Genomic DNA, 20,384 nt, shown 5'->3' with positions numbered 1-20,384 from the left:
GTTGGCTTGGATTTTTCATTTGAAGTTGAGGGGTCAATTGTTACAAACCTGCCTGCCTGGGGAAGGGTCACACTTTACATTTGCCAAATTTATGATGAATTAATACAATGAATACAATTTTCAAAATGTTGTTTGCAGTGTTAAAAACTTTTAACAACAATCCTATAAGCACTGCAATAGCTGCTCTGTGCGAGTACTTACATGTAAATAATAATCTTAATACCTTAATGTGTTCATGATGATGATGATGATGATTATGGCGATGATGATGATGATGATGATGATGATGATGATGGTGGTGGTGGTGGTGGTGGTGGTGGTGGTGGTTGTTGGCCGGTGGTGATGGCGATGATGATAATTATCCTTTTTAAATGCACCTATTAGTAAGAGTAATTGAAACAACGATAGCGATCGGGATAGCAATATAATATCAGGATAGAGCGTGCAAAACTTGGAATCACGGTAGCAATATTGATCAAACTAAATTTGAATATCTGTGATTTTGAAAGTTTCCCACGCATAAAGCATCCATTAAATAAATAAAAAGTTGGTACCGTAATCTGTCTGAATATCAGTGAACATCTTTAGAAAATAGTCCAACTTTCGATTTGAAGCATGGAGAGGGTTATGTTTTATAAACTTGAAAACGATCAGGGTAACATTTTAGGAAGAACAATTTTAATGGGTCTCAGAAAAACAACAACAACAACGACAACAACAATAACCGAAATATCCCTGAAATATTTAGGCCAAAACATGCCCTTGTATCAGACTCTGTCGATAGATTAACGGATGACTGATTAAAATATGACATTAAACTGGTCCAATAATCATTTTCATTCAAGGTAGTACATTACCATGTCCATGGGACATTAGTGAATTACAAAGTTAAGTAGGACCATCCTGAACCACTGATAGTTAGTGGTGGTACCAGGTGTCCTGAATGGGTAAGCGCACCCCTGCTAGCATGCTACACCCGTCAGGATTGGTCCCCCAGTCTTCACTAATCTTTTTAGTGTCACAGTGTATCCGTGTCTCACTATAGTTTTCATATTAATGAGTTGTGTCTCAGTTGAAAATCAGCGTAGGAATCACAAGCTCTACAATGTCTGAGAAGTTGTGACACGTACACACCATAAGCAGGTGTAGAAGTATAAACAATATGAACCACACACGTTGATGTCTGCAAGTATTGTATATTTCGATTGATTTGGCTTAATAAGTCCATTTGCGCCAGAAATCATTGCGATGCGTTTTCAAATACGATTTCCAAGTCTGAGCAAGATATAGATATCTTGTGCTGCATAGAAATATCAACCTAGGGTTCACTGTACGGTGGTTGCATCATCCTTTGTGACAGAGTCAGCGACCCTATTTATCAGCGACATAACGGGTTAAGGTACGTGTACTTTGACAGGCATTGCTCCATTGCAGAACCTCTGTTATCGAAAACATAGATACAAAGTTATTCGAGTCATTAGGACTATCACGAATGTACAATGACTTTACAAGAACCTAAAGTGGAAATGAAAGAAGGTTTAGAAACATATGTTTGAAGTAAATATGATATCAATTACGATGATTGTACAGAAGTTGAATAGGAAAATTATTTAGCATCGAAAAAAGTATAAGACTTGCATTTTTTATGATACGCCTATCACTCTAACCTTCTTCTAAGTGTGTTATCAGCTGTGAAATCTCGGAAACAGAAAATCGAAGAGTGTCACATAATTGTTTTAATACTTGAAAAAGGAAAATAACAAAAATATAGGTTACATGTAGTTATCTTTACAGTAGGACAGTCACCTTACAGGAAATATATTTTATTTGACCTTGATCTCAAGCCGCATAAAAAATAATCAAGATACGATACGATCAGTTAGAGGAAAAGAAACTATTACACCATTATTGGTCCTATTTACCAACAATAGTCAACTCACTAAACCGTGTTGATATTTGCCGAATCAGCCTTGTATGAGTGTGAGGTGTGTTGTTATTGTTGACTTCTGCATTTAAAAATAATAACAACATTCCTCACTATAATCAGGTTACGTCGACAAGCCGCTAATTTCAATGTTATGGATGCCATAAAAATTACAACAATAATGTACAGTAAAAAACGACCAGAAATTGAGAAAATATATCAAATGTGAAATTTAGCGGAATTCTCAGAAAAAACACTCGGTCTTTTACGAACCGCCTCTATCCACCCACTTACATACTTAAACTCTTGCATGAGGCAATAAAGCCAAACAATACATTAGTGTAAATATGGTCACGTGATATCGTTGTTGTTGTTGTTGTCACCAGACAGTGTTTAAATAGGTGGTACCGTTATTGTATTTTTAACACTAGATAACAAACACGAACATTTTATCAGTGCCAACTTTAGCAACACGGTCCAAAGAATGTTGTCATTTTTTAACTTCTCAAGTGCATTTTTGATTTCTTTGTTTAAAGGAATCCTGCTGCCAGCTGTCATTTTAGTTCGCAAACTGTTGTCATTTAATATAAAGATTTTCATCGTTTTTATAATCGTATAGTAATCTTTAAATTGTCGTGGTTTAAACTTTTTAATCTGTTTCCAGATACAGATGAATTGCATCATTTTTGCGGTAAAGCCGTATTTAGGTTTCTAAAAATCGTTCTACGTACTGTGCACGCTCGACACGCAATTGCCCAGTACATAGGGCACTGAGTTAAGTGGAATAAGTAGTGGGCATTTTACTAGGAACTACTGTGAGAACAAAGCACTGGTGATTCGAAACTTTAGAAGAAATGATAACTTTAATCAGTGGGTGTTTCGTCAGCTACATCAAAACAACAGACTGTAATAATACGTTTGTGCACAGGAATCAGTGATATCTTAGTTTGGAAGTAAAATAATATAAATATTGCAAAAACTTGAAGTTCATGGATCTTCTTGTTTTAAACAAGCTTTAAACGAAAGTGAAACGGTTTGATAAACTTGAATTGAATCTGTTAGTAGCTTAGGTCTACAGACTTACATATGTCCCTATCACTGTATTGAATTCAAATTGAGCTTTGGAATGGAACTATATCAAACAAAATGCGTGTATACTGAAAAAAAGGTGGTAATGCTAAATGATAATAAATGTTTTGAAGATCGTCAGGTAGTTTATGTAAATGTCGAAATTTCGACTGTTATATCTCCTTTATACCAAAACTACTTTTTGAGGTTTTCGACTTGTCAATGGTCGAGTATTGGCGTTCGTCTCCGTCAAATATGTCATTTGAGAGTGTCTAATGTTTCGACTTCATGCCGTTGCACTTATCAAAGCCTCGTAAACTTGGCGTCTGTGTTCCGGACGTAGACACGGTTTAATGACGTCACCAATCTCCTCAATTTTGCGACGGAAGCGGCAGCGGTCTCGCGCATATTCTTCCCATGGTCCCTTTCGGCAGTTTCTGTAAGCATGGCTCCAGACGATCATAAGATGTACTGTGACCAACACATTTTCATCAGCAAAACGCACCTGAAAATGTAAAATGAACACAGTTGCAAAAGAAATCGAAGTAAACTGTTGGTGTCTCAGAGCAAATCAAGATAAAAATATATCCAACAATGCACTGCAAATTTAAGATCTTTATAAAGTTCAACCTTTCATTGCCCTGGGATTCGATGATATTCCATACCCGCTATTTAGGGGTGGACAGGTGGGCAAGGCCACATCAAGAAAGAAAAAAACGTATACTGAATTTTCTTTGATGTCCAGACATTTCAACTCTTCGAACGAATCACTTTTAGACTCAACAGGCCTGTTCATGCATCAAAAGTTATTTATATTTTATGTACAGGTGTCATGCAGCAAGAACGTCAAGGTGCATGTATTCTCATTGAAGTGAAATACGCAGTAGTAAGAACTGAGTGGTGTGAACATAAAATGAAATTAATTTTTAAGGAATGATATCAGCGCGTTTTTTTACGCAGCTAAGAGTTAAAAATCGCTTTCAACTTCAATAAGTTGCAATACAGACATCGTTATTCTATGTTTGAAGTAGTTTTATGTTTAACATAATGTGATAAATAAATGGATTTCACTGTCGACTCAAAACATGGGAAGGATGAAATATTAACAGTCAAGCATACCCTTTTCTTTGGCGCCGTTACCTTAGACTTCAAGTGCCTCTCAGTCAAGTTCAGGTTTTCAAACTTATACATTTCCGATTCTTACTCGGACTGTGGAGGTCAATGTCACCGTCATGTTGTTTGTCCTTAGCGGTCAATTCTCAGTGTCTTCTAAGTTCAAGTTGTCGGTGAAGACACTTCATCGTGTTCGCTTGAGTATTGCAAAGTGACGGCGTGACCCCTCTTACATCATCTTGTAGCGGGCTTCTTCTAGGAACCCTGGCATGTTTGAACAACTTGAGATCGGACAACCAATAGTATATCGTTCACATGCACTTTGGTTTGGAATAAGTTAGGATTTGAAAGTTCGCCCTCTAACGTCACGAGATTCAGTTGTCCAGCCAATCACCTTCTGAGGTCTGAGCAGCTTACATAAATCAACCCCTAAAGTTTACCATGAGCCTCTACTGTAAAAGTGTTCAAATATTTTCTAAAATTTAATGATTTGTTGAAAATTTCACATTACATACATGTCGGAATTGAACACGGCCACTGTGTATTAACACGGCCAAGTATTTAACTGAGGTTGAATAGCATTGGAATAGCATTATATAGAGATTGTCCAATCACCAACTAGAAATGAGATAGATTTTCATGGCAAAAAGGCATGCGCTCATCACATTTCACCAGAGTAACTTTCTAACTTTAATCTAACTTTGGATAACATAAATTCAATCATATATAAGTCGTGTGTCTAAATCTGACCTCCTTAAAAGCGTCATGGTCACGCCACTACTGAGGTGACCTTCACCCAGGTCTGTTCACTGGGGGCAACTGTACAACACGACACTGACGACGACATCTATAGCTGACCTTTGACCTTACGAACAATACATTTTATCATGTATCACGCGTACACTGCACCGGTATTTAGCAATGGCTGCAATTTTTAACATGTTGAAGCCTGCCACTTGTGATAAAGACATCGAATAATTAATATTCCCAGTCAAGGAGATTAAACCCTCAGTTTCCGTTTTAAACAAGTTTATCAGTATCCTATCTTGATAGTGAGAAGTTTATCTAAGCATACTTGTGTGCACAGTTTAATGCCTTACAAGCAATCAAACATAAATAGACTGCTTTTGTATTCAAATGATATGGTGAAGCCGTGTAGAGACAAAGCCCTGGACTATCTGTAAATGTTATTCACCGTTTTTATGATTTTTTAAAGTCAATTTTTATTATTCTTGCCGTTTTATGTTGAACACAGCGTGATAGCCATTTGTTTCATTTGTTTTTTGAATTTATAACGATCTCTTCGATAAGGAATTACAATCATTATGAAAACACCAATCATTCAGTCAGTTCTCACTGTTTGTTAGATAGGACTTGTACATGGGAAACTCGCCGACTGGTGAGATTATACATAACTTAGCAACTGACTTAGGTAAGGTTCGCGGATTTCGGAACGGTTGCATCATGCTGTATTACTTTATATACTTCGCAACACAGCCACGTATATAGCCCCTTCTCTACAGTTAACTCAGTATGCGCCTTGGGGGCAGATATTTGGACACTCAATTTTTTTCAATACTCTTTTGGTCTACAATACACTTTTTGGGGCTCATTGTGTAGCTCATAGCTAAAACTTCCACTGCTTCTGCTGTGAAAATCGAAAATTTGATATCCCCCGAGAGTTAACATGGAGTTATTGGGTGATTGTTTCTGTAGTACCAACGTATGCATGGCCCTGCACTTTTATTCTTGCAATTGATTTCGAAAGGGAATACTTCAACATTTCCGCACGGAAAGTTCGAGCAAATTTTACAGCCTTCAATTTCCAGTTGCGTACTGGCCTAGCAGCGATTTCATCCAAAAAGGGCCCACGAGAAGCGAAATTGAGAAGGACATAGCGCCTTCTGTCAAATAATCAATATTCAATAATTTCGTATAATGTATTGACCAGAAACAGTATCATTTGGATGTCTATTAGTGAAATCTATAAAACGAATTCTAAATCTGTTATCCTGCAGCTATTGAACTGAGTGTCGTATGACACAGTTTGTCTCGAGTATAAAGACAACCTCTTTTTGACAGTCAGAGTATGGCTTAATGTAAGACAGTTTCACAACTGTGTATCATCTCAAAGCAGCAATGGGAACCCCTGTTTTCACAGTCAGAGTCGTTCTGTGACAAAGTTGCAATCCGAGGGAGGGGGTGGGCGCATACTTTAGAACATATATCATATTCGATCGCAGTGCGGCGTCACGACTCCATTAGACCCCCACCCTAAGCCACCAAACCACCATGATGTACTTTCCTCTGATATCCTTCTGTAATAGTTTCTGAAATCGTGCCACATTCTGCCTGTTTTTCAACGTGTCCTCTTAGGGAGCGTTAAGTTATTACGGCCGGGTGTTGGCCTGCAAAATCCCGGGGGTCATCTTAAAATTGAAAACTGCGAAGGGGGTCATGTATTTTCAAACAGCTCAGAGGGGGGATCTTTCTTGGGTACCATCCCCCAGGTATTTGTTTTGCAGCTTTACTCAAGCAATGGGGTGGGGGATCATGAAATTTTTATCATCTTGAAAGGGGGGGGTCATCACTATTTTTGGTGCAATGAGTGAACGCTCCCTTAGCATACGCATGTGTACATGTTTGAAGTTACTTTTTTGAAGATTTCTCCAGGCCAGATTACATCTGTTGACAGTGTTACTGCACATTGCACACCATGATTACGGTTGCACGGCTATCACATGAGCACACATCGGGGCCGGGAGAAAAAGAAGAAAAATATATTTGTTTTACAGATGTTTTTCTTGTAAGTAAAGTGTGCTAACTTTTTGCTTAATCTCTTGAAGTTTACAGAACCATTTTGACGTGAGAATCAGCCATATATTAGGCAAATTAAATGATATGCATTCAGTGTATGTATGTAAATTGACCTGCAGCAGGTTGATAATTAGACATACTTACTTGGATGCGTGTATTACCAATACCCTATTCCGTTCACTCGCTGCATCTCCATGGTCCACGTAAGATATACTGAACATATATAAGATTTTGTCAAGCGACTTCACCGATAACATAAACTGGTTTACAACATAAAACCGCGAACTTTATGTAAACGGTGCATCAAAGGCTATGCAGAGAGAGAGAGAGAGAGAGAGAGAGAGAGAGAGAGAGAGAGAGGGAGAGAGAGAGAGAGAGTAGACATTCGACATAATATTTGGTGGAGACATTTTGAAAGGCAAGAAAAAGCTAGATCAGTCCGAAGCAGACCGCCATAAACAAAAACTACCTCAAGCACAAATTAATAATGTATATGTTACTTATATAAATTCATGTACCATGCAATCTTCGGACAGATCTAGCTTTTCCTTGCCTTTAAATAAGCTTATGTCGCCACCAAACAAATATTATTTTATACTACCAAGGGCCGTATAGTTGTACGTCCAAACCATATGACTTAGTGCAACGCCATCGAGCACTGCAACAAATATATATATTAGCCAAAGCTGTTATTTTTAAATTCCCCCAGTTTCCAAAACTGAAATGACCATCCCTTAAAGATGACGACACATACTGCATGCGACAAACAATTTGTATTGCGACATTCACTAATTGCAACGCAAGTTTATACCTAAATTCTTCCCTGCATTTGCTGCAATTAGAATAAGAAAAATTGATTGCATTCATTTTTGTGGTATAATATGTTGCCCTGCAATGCGGCGTCAAATGTCGATACCAGCTAACCCACACCCACACGCGGCAATTGAATTTCAGCACGTCAACTGACGGAAGCCAACATGAAGTAAATATCATGGACACGTGACATATTATTGTTGTTAAAGACTGGAGTATTGTTCTTTCTTTGGTATTGTTGTTATGTGGACCATGAATCATCGCACGCTGAAGTAAGCTGGGTCATGCATTTCATCACCTTTTTATAGTCATCTTCAGGGTTGCCTCAGCTGAACGAGGATATAGCCCTATCTTCTGTATGGCTATCAAGAATTTTTTTTAAATTGAATGCAATAAATCGACAAATTTGCTCAAAAATGCTGGCACAATGAAATTTCTAACCTTGAGCACAGCTGATACAAAATTGACACTTACCATCAACAAAACACTGCCTTAACCCCCCCCCCCTTCCCCGCATTGTTTTCTGCTCATTGCTCGCATCACTTTCAGAACTCTGCGTTGTGCTCTTTATCCCCTGTTGAATAAACTCATCAACATAGTTTTAAATTTCCCAAACAGTCGTCTGACAAGCAACATTAAAACTCCACCATAGTAAATGATGTAAAAGTTTAAAATAGGCCATGCGTTAAACCGCCTACCCTTCTCAACCACACAACACAGTCACGGTTGATGGGGTTCTTTTACAGACAAAATGACTTCGAATAGTTTACTTTCGTCACCTGCTCTCCCAATACCAGGTGCTTTCAAATGGTAAGAAGGAACTATCCTTTGTTGAAAATATAGTTTGATTTTGATGTGAATGGAATGCATGGTCCAAGTAGAACAACGGATTGTCGTCAAGGATCAACGACGATTGTGTTTACAAGGAAACTACCGGTAGGTTGGGTCTGTGCGGTGGAGGATGTGTACCTAGCGATGTGCAAATGTATAGTGGTTTTGGCAGTAGAAACAATCAGATATGAACTGAAAATGCTCACGTGTTTCATTATATGTTGCAGTTATGTGTAAATTTGAACCTTTGCCACATGTTTGCAACTTCATTGAAAGTGATATGATCAACATAATGAATAATATTCACCACAGATTAATTCTAAATCCAAGTATATATCCCCAATCAGGAAAGTTCATTAAAATATGCAAATTAGGAATTGGCTGAAGTAAAAAAGTTTAATGACTTTAAACAATGTTGTTTTATGGTATCTTCAATATATGTAGCAAGATTCATCAACTTCGGTCGAGTCAATTCAGATATATATCCCTAATTAGTGAAGTTCATTAAATATGTAAATAAGCAATTGGCTGAAGTAAAAATGCTTAATGATTTTCAATAATGTTATATCATAGTATCTTCAATGTAGATAGCAAGTCTCATCAATTTTGGTCTGGTCAATACAAACAAATATCCCAAATTTCAAAAGTCATTAAATATGCAAATATGAGTTTGATGAAGTAAAAATGCTTAATGACTTTCAATAATGTTAAATCATAGTATTTTCAATATACATACCATGTTTTGTCAATTTTGATCAAGTCAAACCAGATATATCCCTAATTAGGAAGTTCATTAACTATGTAAATTGGCAACTTTCTTTCATGTCACCCCTTAATGCCTCTCACAGCTGATATATCTTGGTGTGATCAACATTTGTAGCAATTCTCATCAAATTCTGCGCAGTCCTTCTCAATGGTTATCCATTTTTTCTAAAGTTATTAATTATGCAAATGAGAAAAAAGTAAGCAAGCCACACCAACCAAAAAACTAATCAGTTCTTGCCATTTGCAAACTGAATCTATGTACCAGATTTGGTTCTGATCTAATCAGCCGTTTTTGAGATATCGAGCACACAGACACACAGACAGACAGACAGACAGACAGAAAGACATCACTACCACATATAATCTTAATCTTCTCCTAGGATACCACTGCAAACACATACGTTCGTTGGTATAGAATTTTATGACAGTCATTGCTGTAACCAGTCCAGCTGTACACAATTTAAAATTTTTTTGAGTATTTTTTCCAGAAGTGTTTCCCCCTTTTGGAGTCATAAGCCAAATAAGACTTTTCAATTTGTTGATATAATACTACTATGGACACATAGTCTGAAATACCAAGACTTCAATATATACGTTGCCCCATTTACCTTCAAAGGGATCAACAACATTGTGGTTCACAATATTGGTTGCACAAGATATATTGGCAAATGGTCACTCTGATCTAGGCTGACTAGACTAAATAAAGAATACTCTTCATTAGGAAACAGCATTGAGGAGTGGAATTTGTCACATTCAAACCACACACCACATGACATGCATAACTTTCTCATGAAATACACCAGTAGAATAATCTAATGTTTAGGGCGGTGACGCCCATTTATTGTTAAAGATTAACCTAGCCTTCCTAAGAAAGGCAAATATGTCTGTTGCAATAAAATGCGCACGCAGACCACATTTCTGCAGTGAGATTCTCGTTCTTTCAACGGGATTATGCGGTCAATGACGTCTATGAAAGCGTTTTCTTTAGGACCAGTTGATTGTCTCTGAAATTACAAGAGGCTACCATTACAACTGCCCCTTAGTCATAATAATAAGGAATGACTATACACCAGACTTAGTACACACAAGTGCAAAAATTTTCCCTTCAATTTGAAACGGCACTAATCATTGTAAAACTTTACATTTCAAATTACAGAAAAATATCAATAAATATAACATTTCATCTTCTTAAAAATCAATTAAAAATTGAAGATCATGAAATTTAACAGGATTTAAAAATTAAGGCAGCTGAAATGTACAAACCTATATCTTTACAATTCAAACACTGTACAGATCATTTACAAAAAGAAAAAGTTAACCAGAGCTATTGCTACTCCCTTGACCTTAATTTGACCTCTGACCTTAAACATGTCCTGGATTGTAGTCTGAATATTACGTCCCTTCAGCTGCTTCATGACTAATGTTTACAAAAACTTTGCACTAAATACCATGAAATTGCTTCTGAAATTTTTCTCAAAATTACTTCACTCATAATTATATTTCCTACATTGTGTAAAATTAATCTTAACATAGACATTTTATCTGTGATAAAAAATATATTGTTAGTGCTGGTACTGCTTTAGTGAGGAATTTAACAGGGTTTCATTTTTCTAGACTGAGCGATGTCAGTGAGGCAGCCATTTTGAATTGCACGTCTTGCTGCATAAAATGTTCATTGACGCCAAATAAGGAAACATCATCGTGAACCTGCCTTCTCTTGATATTCAGTACACAAACATGTGAAATCTCTAGCAAGCAGAGTCTTGTTTGAAATAAAAGCAAGTATGATACCAAACACAATTTATGGATATAGAAAGTCCTGCAGAGATTGAAAGCCACGGTAAATTCAATTTCCTGGCTTCTCATTTACACTAGCCATGTGATAGGAAATGAAATGAACAGTTTGCTTCAAAGTGAAACATGATATGCCAATTTCCTTCCTTGTTTAGAGACTTGCTTTGTAAGATTAACAGAAGTGAAAAATAATACACTGGTTTTGCTTTCAAAACTGATGAATACCCTGAAATGAGCCAATAAAGAGAGGTAGCAATGATAGTATAATGATGATGATGATAATAATATAATAATTTATGAATTAGATAGCTACTCCAGGCCAGGAAAATTATTATGTGCGTCTCTGCTGATTTAACCTTTTCAAAACATGCTCAGTCAGGACACTCTTTATTCTATTCTGTACCTGTTCTGCAAAGTGTGGTAACGTTTGCCAAGTTTTCAGGATGCCTGTAATCCTGGGTCAGAATATCTCTGCGTCATTACGAAGTTCCAATCCTGTCCATATATTTTACAACACTGGGGAAATATGAACATTTCTTTATGGCTATATTTTATCTGATCTGGCACATTTCACTAAGAAATATATTACGTCAATGATTATACACTCATTAATCTAGTATTGACCAGAGGTCATACTGTCCTAATGGTGAGCTCTGACTTGACTAGGGTGCACAATTATGAAAGAGAAAATTTGCATAAGAGGTCATTGAATCAACATTCAAGGTCAAATCCTGCCAGTAAAAATACGCTGTTTATATGGCTTATCTATTAGCTTGACTAACATCAGCAGCAAACACACAAACAATATGTATGTTTATTTGTTTATCCCTTCACGTCACCATGATTCTTTAATTTTGATATCCAAGACACTTTCAAGGTAGAATGAAGTAGTATCTTACACTTTAAAACATTCACTTTCATTTTTCATTTTGAAGAGGCTTAGAAACTTGTAGTCAAATGACGACCAAGAGGATGACATGTAAGAGAAATCACCCAGTGTTCCCCTGCTACAAACATCCTAGAGTTATTAGACTCTGGGGAATTATGACAAACTGGTAGTGCTATTCGGTCAAATACTTGCGCTTTCATTTTTTTCCATTTTCTGCAAAGTATATCTCATAAACATATTACCGTATTCTTTTTATTGATCCTACAATAAGGAGTAAGAATTCAATTGCAAGCAAGAGACTGAGAAAAAGCTAGAGCTATTTTCAGGAATGACAGAAATTATTCAAACTATGTTCTGGCTAGCTGGACATGGCAAGTACAAAAGTTTATTGACCCACTGTCATGCGCTGGGCACTTCCTAGTAAGCTGACAGATGTTTACCTGGAAACTGAGAACAAAGCAAGGCTACTCAACAATAGAATTACAAGGAATGTGAGTTGGCAATGTGAAAGAACAACATGATAAACACTTTCTTGAACATGTCTGCTATTTCAGGTGTTTTGACCAGTCCCTCTGTTTACGTTTTATCAATCTACTTCACATAAATTACAAATTTGTGATGGTACTAGTTTATTTATTATAATCTGTTGCTGAACTTCTGAACTTACAAATGTCGATGGCAGGCTGAAATGTTCGAATTTAAAAGCAATGTGAGTTCAGGGAGACTTAATATAGTGGAGCTACATTGTAAAATGTATGATTTACCAAACATTTATGTAATAGGAATTCTTCTAAGTGAGGGAGAAAGGTGATCTCTCTACCTGGTTAAACATAACTTCATACACAGCTGGCCATAAATGCCATTTTGAATACAGCAATGATCAGATTCTCTGCTGTCTCACCCCAGGGTATATGGCTATGTCACACAGACTGCAGTCTGTTTCATGATTCAATCTTGAAATGCAGATGATTTTGATGTGTTTTTTCATGCATCTTTCCTCAATTCTCAGCTGCTTTACAAAATTTAAAATTTCTTTGCAAGACTTTTAACAAAGCTAGTAAATTTTAAAATTTTGACTTTTATGAAAGTACTGATCAAACATATACCAGAAGCAAAACAAGAGAATATAACAAAAGTTATGTCGATCTTGAAAGTTCATGTATGTATACAGTACTACTTATATATTTGGAGTTCAAGTTTATGAATAAACAAAGCAAAGAAAGCCTGAAGATAAAGTTGATCTGAAGCCATACCTCACCTTTGTAATAGAGGATATGTCAGTTTACACAATAGCTGATACTATTGTAATCTGTGTAATAATGACATTGAATTAGAAGGACACTTGGATTGATAAAGTGTTCCTATGAAGTCTGGTTGTATATTAACCTATACGTGTCTTTATTACATGTAATGGAGAGGTTCGTGAGCACAAGATAAAATGTTTCACATTATCACCCACTTAATCTAGGTTTCTATTCTGCTGTTTGCTTTCAAGCTCAAAGTCGTCTGTTCTGCACTTTGAAAGAACACTGTCATTTCAATTAAAATGTAGAGTTCAAATTCTGATAGACATGGCGTCTATGTTCCGGGGTAAGGCACGGACTGATGATGCTACCGACCTCATCAATTTTACGACTGAAACGGCAACGGTCAAGAGCGTATTGTTCCCAGGGTCCTTTTCTACAGGCTTTGTAAGCGTATTTCCACGTAACCATGGTGTGAACTACAACAAGGCTCTCCTCATCGGCAAAACGAACCTGGAAAAATAATATAAAATTTCAAAAGTTACCAATTATCTTATAATATGACAAACACCTTATTTGCATGACACTTATAATAACTTATATAATCCTTATTTAAAGCAATAGGGCCCTGTATCAGAAATTTGACAAGAAGCTACTACAGTATGACAGGCTACATTTTGAACTCACACTTTTACTACGAATATTGCAAGTCTCTGTCAGAAACCTTTACCCTAACACTCCCTCTGTGCAGTCAGGGTATAAATATCTCATCTGGTGACACCCTTGAAACCACCAGTTCGAGCATGTTCATTCGGGTAAAGGCTACATGTAACTTCCAGACAGCTTTAAGTTCTTCTGATAAGGCCTGTTAATAAGTTAAAATTATTACCAGTACATGTAGTTATCTGCCTTTCAAACTGATATCATATATGGCTGCATATCTTTTAGACAATATCACACCACCAAAAGTCAAATTGGTCACCTATTTTATCTTTTTCAAGTCATTTTGTCTTTCATTCACTCATATTTACAGCTAATCTACCCTACTTGATGCTGATACAGACCTGTATGGTTGGTAACTTTCGAGAAAAAATTTTTTTTTTAGCTTTTGAGGAGTCAAAACCTCTTCTAACCGCAAATCCTTGTCAGATGAGATATTCGTACCCTGAAGGCAAGAGGGGGCCTCTATATACGGACCATAACAATATAACCATGGAATAACCATCTTTCACACCCATCAATGCTAAACAGGTATTAAAATTAATCCCTAGCTAACATTGGTAATGACCTTGACATTACCTTCACAAAGTCAATTTTGACAAGTCAACATCTATTTGAAGAACATCATAAAACTTGTCCCACTTCAGTTCTAACTAATGTTGGTTGTATTTAAATCCATTAGAAATGATTTATAGTTAATATTTGTGGCAAGACCACAGTACAATGACAAATATAGAACAGTCAATAGAGAACTGTCAACAAGTTTTGGAATTGGACCAACTGATTTTAATAGGAAACTGAGAGAGTAAAAAAGAGGCTGCTATTGAAAATGGGGAACATGTGCATTGAACTTGCTCTCATTCACTTCAATTGTTAGCACTGCCAAGGACAAATTAAACAATTGAACAGAATCAACAGATTACCTAGCTAGTGTTTTGCCCTAAAATTGGCCATTTTACCGAATTTTGCAGTGAATTTGTCCCTCTCCAGTGCAAGCATTTGGACTGAGCTGATGTACGTAGCAGAGTAATTAGTAAAAGGTGTGTCGGTGATATTCAACTGATCAAACAAAACCTCAAGGCCTTTCTTGTTTCATGCAAATCTCCAGCTTAGATGCAGCACTGTGCTACCAACAAACATCGAAAAAACCTTCCCTGTATGGAACTATTTCCAACATAAGTCTTTGCATACTTAAAGTCAACATACACATGTAATCTCACTTGGAATTGTATGATTCAGGATGAAATAAATTATGGGCGATTTTTACCAATATTGAGAAATGCAGAATTCAAAAGGATAGATATCAATCAACTCACATAAAAACCTGGTTGGTGACTATCTAATTATTTGTTGTAAATATGCTAACAAGAATACTTTAACTATTGTATCATGTGAGAGTACGATAACCTATTTTTGATGAAAAATTGTATAAATTAAAATAGACATTCTTGTCCTTCATTTGTGTGAAGTCAACAGATGTGAAGTAAAAAACATAGGGCCAAAGTCCCTGAAGCTACTATAGTATTTCCTGACTGTATGAAATTATCTCACTAAGGTCATCCTAGGGACTTGTAAACCAAATATTGAAGCTGTCTGACCAGCGGTTTTGAAAAAACAAGCAACTCAACAGTTGACAGAGCTCTGCTGTGTTATGTAGAGAATAACCTTTCATGACACATGTATTGATGAAGAAGGTGGATATCTTTGATAGCTCATTTCAGGATGGCCTGACCAAAAATGGAAAAAAAAATCTGTAAAAATTCAGATTTGCATATTTTAACAAATCTAAGTTGGGTTATCCCTAGGGACCTGTATACCAAATAACAAAGCTGTCTGACAGTGGTTATGAAGAAGATTTTTTACTACAAACGCCTTTTTTGGCGCTAATTTGCATACATACATACATACATACATACATACATACATACATACAGACTGACGGTGCACGCCGGATGGATACCCATCCCAATAGCTTCTATAGACTATATTAGTCTATAGTCTATAGTAGCTAATAAACGAGAGTTAATTACATTCTAATGAAAGTAAACAAGACTTGCTTAAATCAAGATTTACGTCATAAAAAAATAAAAAAACAGCATATCTGTCAGGTTATAAAGAATCTTAAGCTGGTTACCTTTATCAGTATTTTCATCCTATTAACCAAGCACATTTTAACTTTCAAATTAACATTGCAGGTAAGTTCTGTTGAATAAGTTGAGACTGTACATACTCAGAGAAAGCACACTGAAGAGATAAATGTTTGAAACTTAAGAAGTTCAAGGTCATCAAAAGCATTATAAGGAATCATGTAACTTTCATTGCACTGTTTACACAGATTGCATAATTGCTATAAATAGCACATGAGGAATCTTACAGCCAAGCTTTACCATAAAAACCCTATCACTTTGACCACTCTTTTAATTGACCACTCTATTTTTTCCTCAAAAAGTAATTTTATTTTATCCTTACCAAGTCAACCATAAATGGAAATTAGAACTTTCTCTATCTCTATTGACTATTTAGAGCAATTTCTTTTAGATAACATACAGAGCACAATATATGACGGTTCAGAATATGTCAAAGTTGGGATTCAGGAAAGTTGCCTTTACATGTTTCAATCCTCCAAGATGGTAAGCATTTCACTATGAACTGTCAAAAAAAGTTGAACTTTCTGATAATTCTACACTAAAATTATTTTGGCTTTGATGATTTCCTAATTAATTCAATTATTTAAAATCATATTGATTATTTTTTTCTGGGTGAATTGATAGGGTTTATATAGTACAAGAATTACATACAATGTAAATCAAATTTTGACCAAAAATGACAAAAAAATTCCTTAAAAATACACATTTGCATATTTTATCACAATTTGAACAAATCTAAGTTGGGTTACCCCTAGGGACTTGTATACCGAATAACAAAGCTGTCTGACCAGCGGTTATGAAGAAGAAGATTTTTTACCAAAAACGCCTTTTTTGGCATTAATTTGCCTATTTTCAACAATATCAAAAAATTAAAAAAAAATAGTTTCTCAAAATCATATTTTTCATCTACACAACAAATATCAAATCAGTAAGTACTGCGGTTCTCAAGATATTTGAGTGGACGGACGCCTCACAAACGGACATACATACATACATACATACATACATACATACATACATACAGACTGACGACGGACGCCGGACGGATACCCATCCCAATAGCTTCTATAGACTATAGTCTATAGTAGCTAATAAGATTATTGTGAACACATCATACACTATATCTTTGACATACCTTTTTCTTTGGCGTTGAAGACTGGCTAGATTCCTCACACTCTTCCACTGTGTTCAGATTTGGAGCAGAATAATTATTGCTGGTAGATCGCCCTAATTTTCTGGGATTTGTTGGCTCAGGTTTGCAATAGTCCCTTTGATAATTTTGCTTATCAGTCCTGCGAGAAGTTTGTGATGGGGAATAGCTACATTCTAATGGAGGTGAGGTGCTTATTGGAGTGCTGTAGTGCGGTGATGTTGTCCCACTGAGAATGTCTGGTGAGGACGATACTTTGAGAAGCTTTGGTGTTTTGGGAGAAGAGTTACACACAGGTATTTCACAAAAGGGATTTTTCTTTTCAAACAATTTCCATAACTTGTCATTCTCTTGGGCAGCCTCCCCATCAAGCTCATCAAAGTCACTGTCATGAGACCAATCAGAATCCGAGTCATCGTCCTCACTTCCCAGTCTGAATTGGACAGGTCCACTCTGGTATTCTTCATCATCTCCATCACAGCTGGAGTCATGGTAACCACTGAAGCTGCCAATACTTGACAGGCTAGTAGCTGACAGTCTGTTGGCAACCTCTGACAGCAGTGATTCCGTTGTGTCACATTCTGCAGGTCTTGAAATACTGCTCTGGTCAGATGATGACTGGGCAACATGTTCACTCGCATTTACATAGTCGGTGCTATCACCTGTACTTGATTCAAAACTAAGACAACAGGTAACATCAAGGCTCGTGTCTGTGCTTTCTACAGAAGGCAGTGAGTTTGATTGCAGACAGCCCGGTGCTGAACTACCCTCATTTTGGCATGAAAAGTATACCGAACTGTCACAAACCACTCCAACCAGTCTCTCAATTTGGCCATTGTTACTGTCCCTTGCATCAGCTGAAATATCTTGGTTTGGGAGTACACATTTTATCTCACCGACACTATTTCCTATCTGATTGTCTCTAACCTGAGGATTGGAGTCTGTCACGGGGTCAGACACTTTGTCATCACCATGGTTACTATCACAGACCCCCTCACCTGTACTCGGGTCTGAATTTTCACACGAGATGTGATTATAATTTGAAAACTCTGTATCTTTAACAATTTCTGGTATTTTGACGTCGGTGTCTGCTTTGCTTTCTGTATCGACGTTTCTGTCCACTGATATTTCCTGGTAGACTGCGTGAGTGGGTTTATTGCTTGCATAATGCAATGGCTGACTCACGGGGTTGTCCTGCACATCTTGACTCGGTGTTTCCGGATCCACGTAAACTTGCGCCGGCATTACATCAGCTGAAGCTGTGGATTTCGGTACAGCTTCACAGTTGCTGGAACAGGCAGAATATACCTGTTTCGCTAGGAAGCCGTTGACACAGATTTTGATACTGCGCGACTTCGTGGTTTTTGTATAACAACTCGTTCCGTTGAGATTGACCTTCGTGAAAAAATCTTCACACAATTCAGTCAGGCTAATGCGATTTTTCTCTCTTGAGGCACGCCTACTCTGATCTTTCGAGTAGGGCTGGTATCTAAGTCTAAAACCTGAGAAAAGCTGTTGGTCTATAGAGCGGAGTGTATCTCCTGCATTGGCATGAGAAGCCATGCTGTGATCTTTGGCGGGGGCTTTGTAACTTCCGCAACTGGCTTCGTTGAAGTCCATTTCGTTTTTTCGTTCCCCCGTACTGTCTAATCGTAAGAATTTCGGCCTGTTACTTACTTCTTCGCCTCTAAAGGCCGTTGGAAGTGGCGATGCCTTGGCGATCTTTCCCAATGCAAAATGACAGGTAGCGTTGATGCCGCTGAACGGCCATATGCCAGGCCCCGCGTGACTGTCAGTGTTAACCAATGACTTGGTGAACGCCATCGCTGACTGCGATCGCTTCTGCGATAACAAAGAATTCAGACAGAGAGAGTGTCCAACAGTCTCATACTGAAATGTCCAACGTGTTTACCTTGACCAAATGTCTCTTGCTGAGCCTTAGGCTTAATAATAGGAACAGGAGTGTCACCATGAGAAACGTTCTGACAAATATGAAAATTCCAAGGCCAATTTTCGGCAGCGGCGATGATATCTCCGTACATAATTTTCACAAAACTAGAGCTGTACACATCTTCGAAATACATATCCATATATATTGAAGCCATCGTGTTGTCCGTACGTGTTGATCAATTCTTGTATGGGTTCAAAATAACGTTTGACTCATTGGGACGGTGCGGTATACATAACCAGGAGTGATTCACCTGTACTGACCTTCATGATCACTCTGTATTGCGGGTCATTTATCAATGAGCTAAAAAAAGTAGTACTTATATGTTACAGAAATTGTCATCATAACACCTAATATAACTCTTATGCGCCAAAGTAGACGATTCAAAAAAACATATGTACGAAAAAAAGGAATAAACTTTGCAGATTTGGGGGTTTTATTAATCCGTTCTTCAAGCGGATTAATATATTAGGGTCATTCGTAAATATTCCATTGATTTCATCATCCATCCGGTTGCGTGACCATGGCCCCGCGCGCGCCCAAGATTGTTAAAATAGCACCACTGAGAGGACGCCCTCAACAGCTTGTCATTTGTACGAGATATGCAGTGCACAAGAAATTTGGTCTACTTTTTTATGCAAAGAAGGGGTTTGATTTCATGAAATTACAATAGTGTACCGAATACATACAAAGCAAATCATGCATATCACACAGTTTGTCATCAACCAGAGAATGTTCATGAATTGTTCTCTTGTGTACGTATAATGTAATCCACTGTCTTGTATCATCTTAATTTTTGATTTTTCAAAATTATGAAGCCTGATCAAAGCGACTGAATAAATAAATTGTAGATTAAAAAAATATCAAAATGTCATATTTGTAGCAACTGCATGGTCTTACAGGATGATTAAGGTTCAAATTTTCTATTAAAAGGACTCAAAACAAGTATGAAATGTCAGATATGATGAACACGAAATACTTGTACCCTTGAGCTGATGAAAAACATTGAAACGAGTTTTCCTAAATATGAAATAAATAAAGTGGTAATCTCCTTGGAAGAGACACCCTTGATAAACTGAAAGAGGCAAACCAGTAAACGGGAGGAGGCGGGATTTGATTGGAAAGAAAAGTGGATTGCAGTGAATGAATGTGCTAGTGTCC

The 20,384-nt window shown here is 37.0% G+C and overlaps 1 protein-coding gene and 1 long non-coding RNA gene across 2 annotated transcripts; both read right to left on the bottom strand.

The window, feature by feature from the left end:
* Positions 1–2,768: 2,768 nt before the first annotated feature.
* On the bottom strand, positions 2,769–4,554 carry LOC139125629 (uncharacterized). Its single transcript, XR_011550323.1, has 2 exons — positions 4,112–4,554; positions 2,769–3,497 (listed from the first exon to the last, which is right to left on the bottom strand). It is a non-coding gene; the product is annotated as an uncharacterized lncRNA (long non-coding RNA).
* A 5,590-nt stretch (positions 4,555–10,144) lies between these two features.
* LOC139125420 (uncharacterized) lies at positions 10,145–19,497 on the bottom strand. The gene is made up of 2 exons (XM_070691532.1): positions 17,261–19,497; positions 10,145–13,771 (listed from the first exon to the last, which is right to left on the bottom strand). The coding sequence occupies exons 1-2, from the start codon at positions 19,097–19,099 to the stop codon at positions 13,556–13,558; spliced, it is 2,055 nt and encodes a 684-aa protein (XP_070547633.1). The 5' UTR covers positions 19,100–19,497; the 3' UTR covers positions 10,145–13,555.
* Between the last annotated feature and the right edge of the window lie 887 nt (positions 19,498–20,384).

The sequence above is a fragment of the Ptychodera flava genome, chromosome 1 (assembly GCF_041260155.1).
Source record: "Ptychodera flava strain L36383 chromosome 1, AS_Pfla_20210202, whole genome shotgun sequence".
NCBI lineage: Eukaryota > Metazoa > Hemichordata > Enteropneusta > Ptychoderidae > Ptychodera > Ptychodera flava.
Note: the sequence above shows the minus strand (reverse complement) of the source record. Positions and strands in the feature narration are given on the sequence as shown.

What these genes read in the sequence shown, in the direction of transcription:
- LOC139125420 (XM_070691532.1), bottom strand. Translation starts at nt 19,099, where the DNA reads ATGGCGTTCACCAAGTCATTGGTTAACACTGACAGTCACGCGGGGCCT. An exon ending in CTTCAACGCCAAAGAAAAAG is followed by an intron (nt 13,772 to 17,260) that starts GTATGTCAAAGA and finishes TTATTTTTCCAG; the next exon opens with GTTCGTTTTGCCGATGAGGA.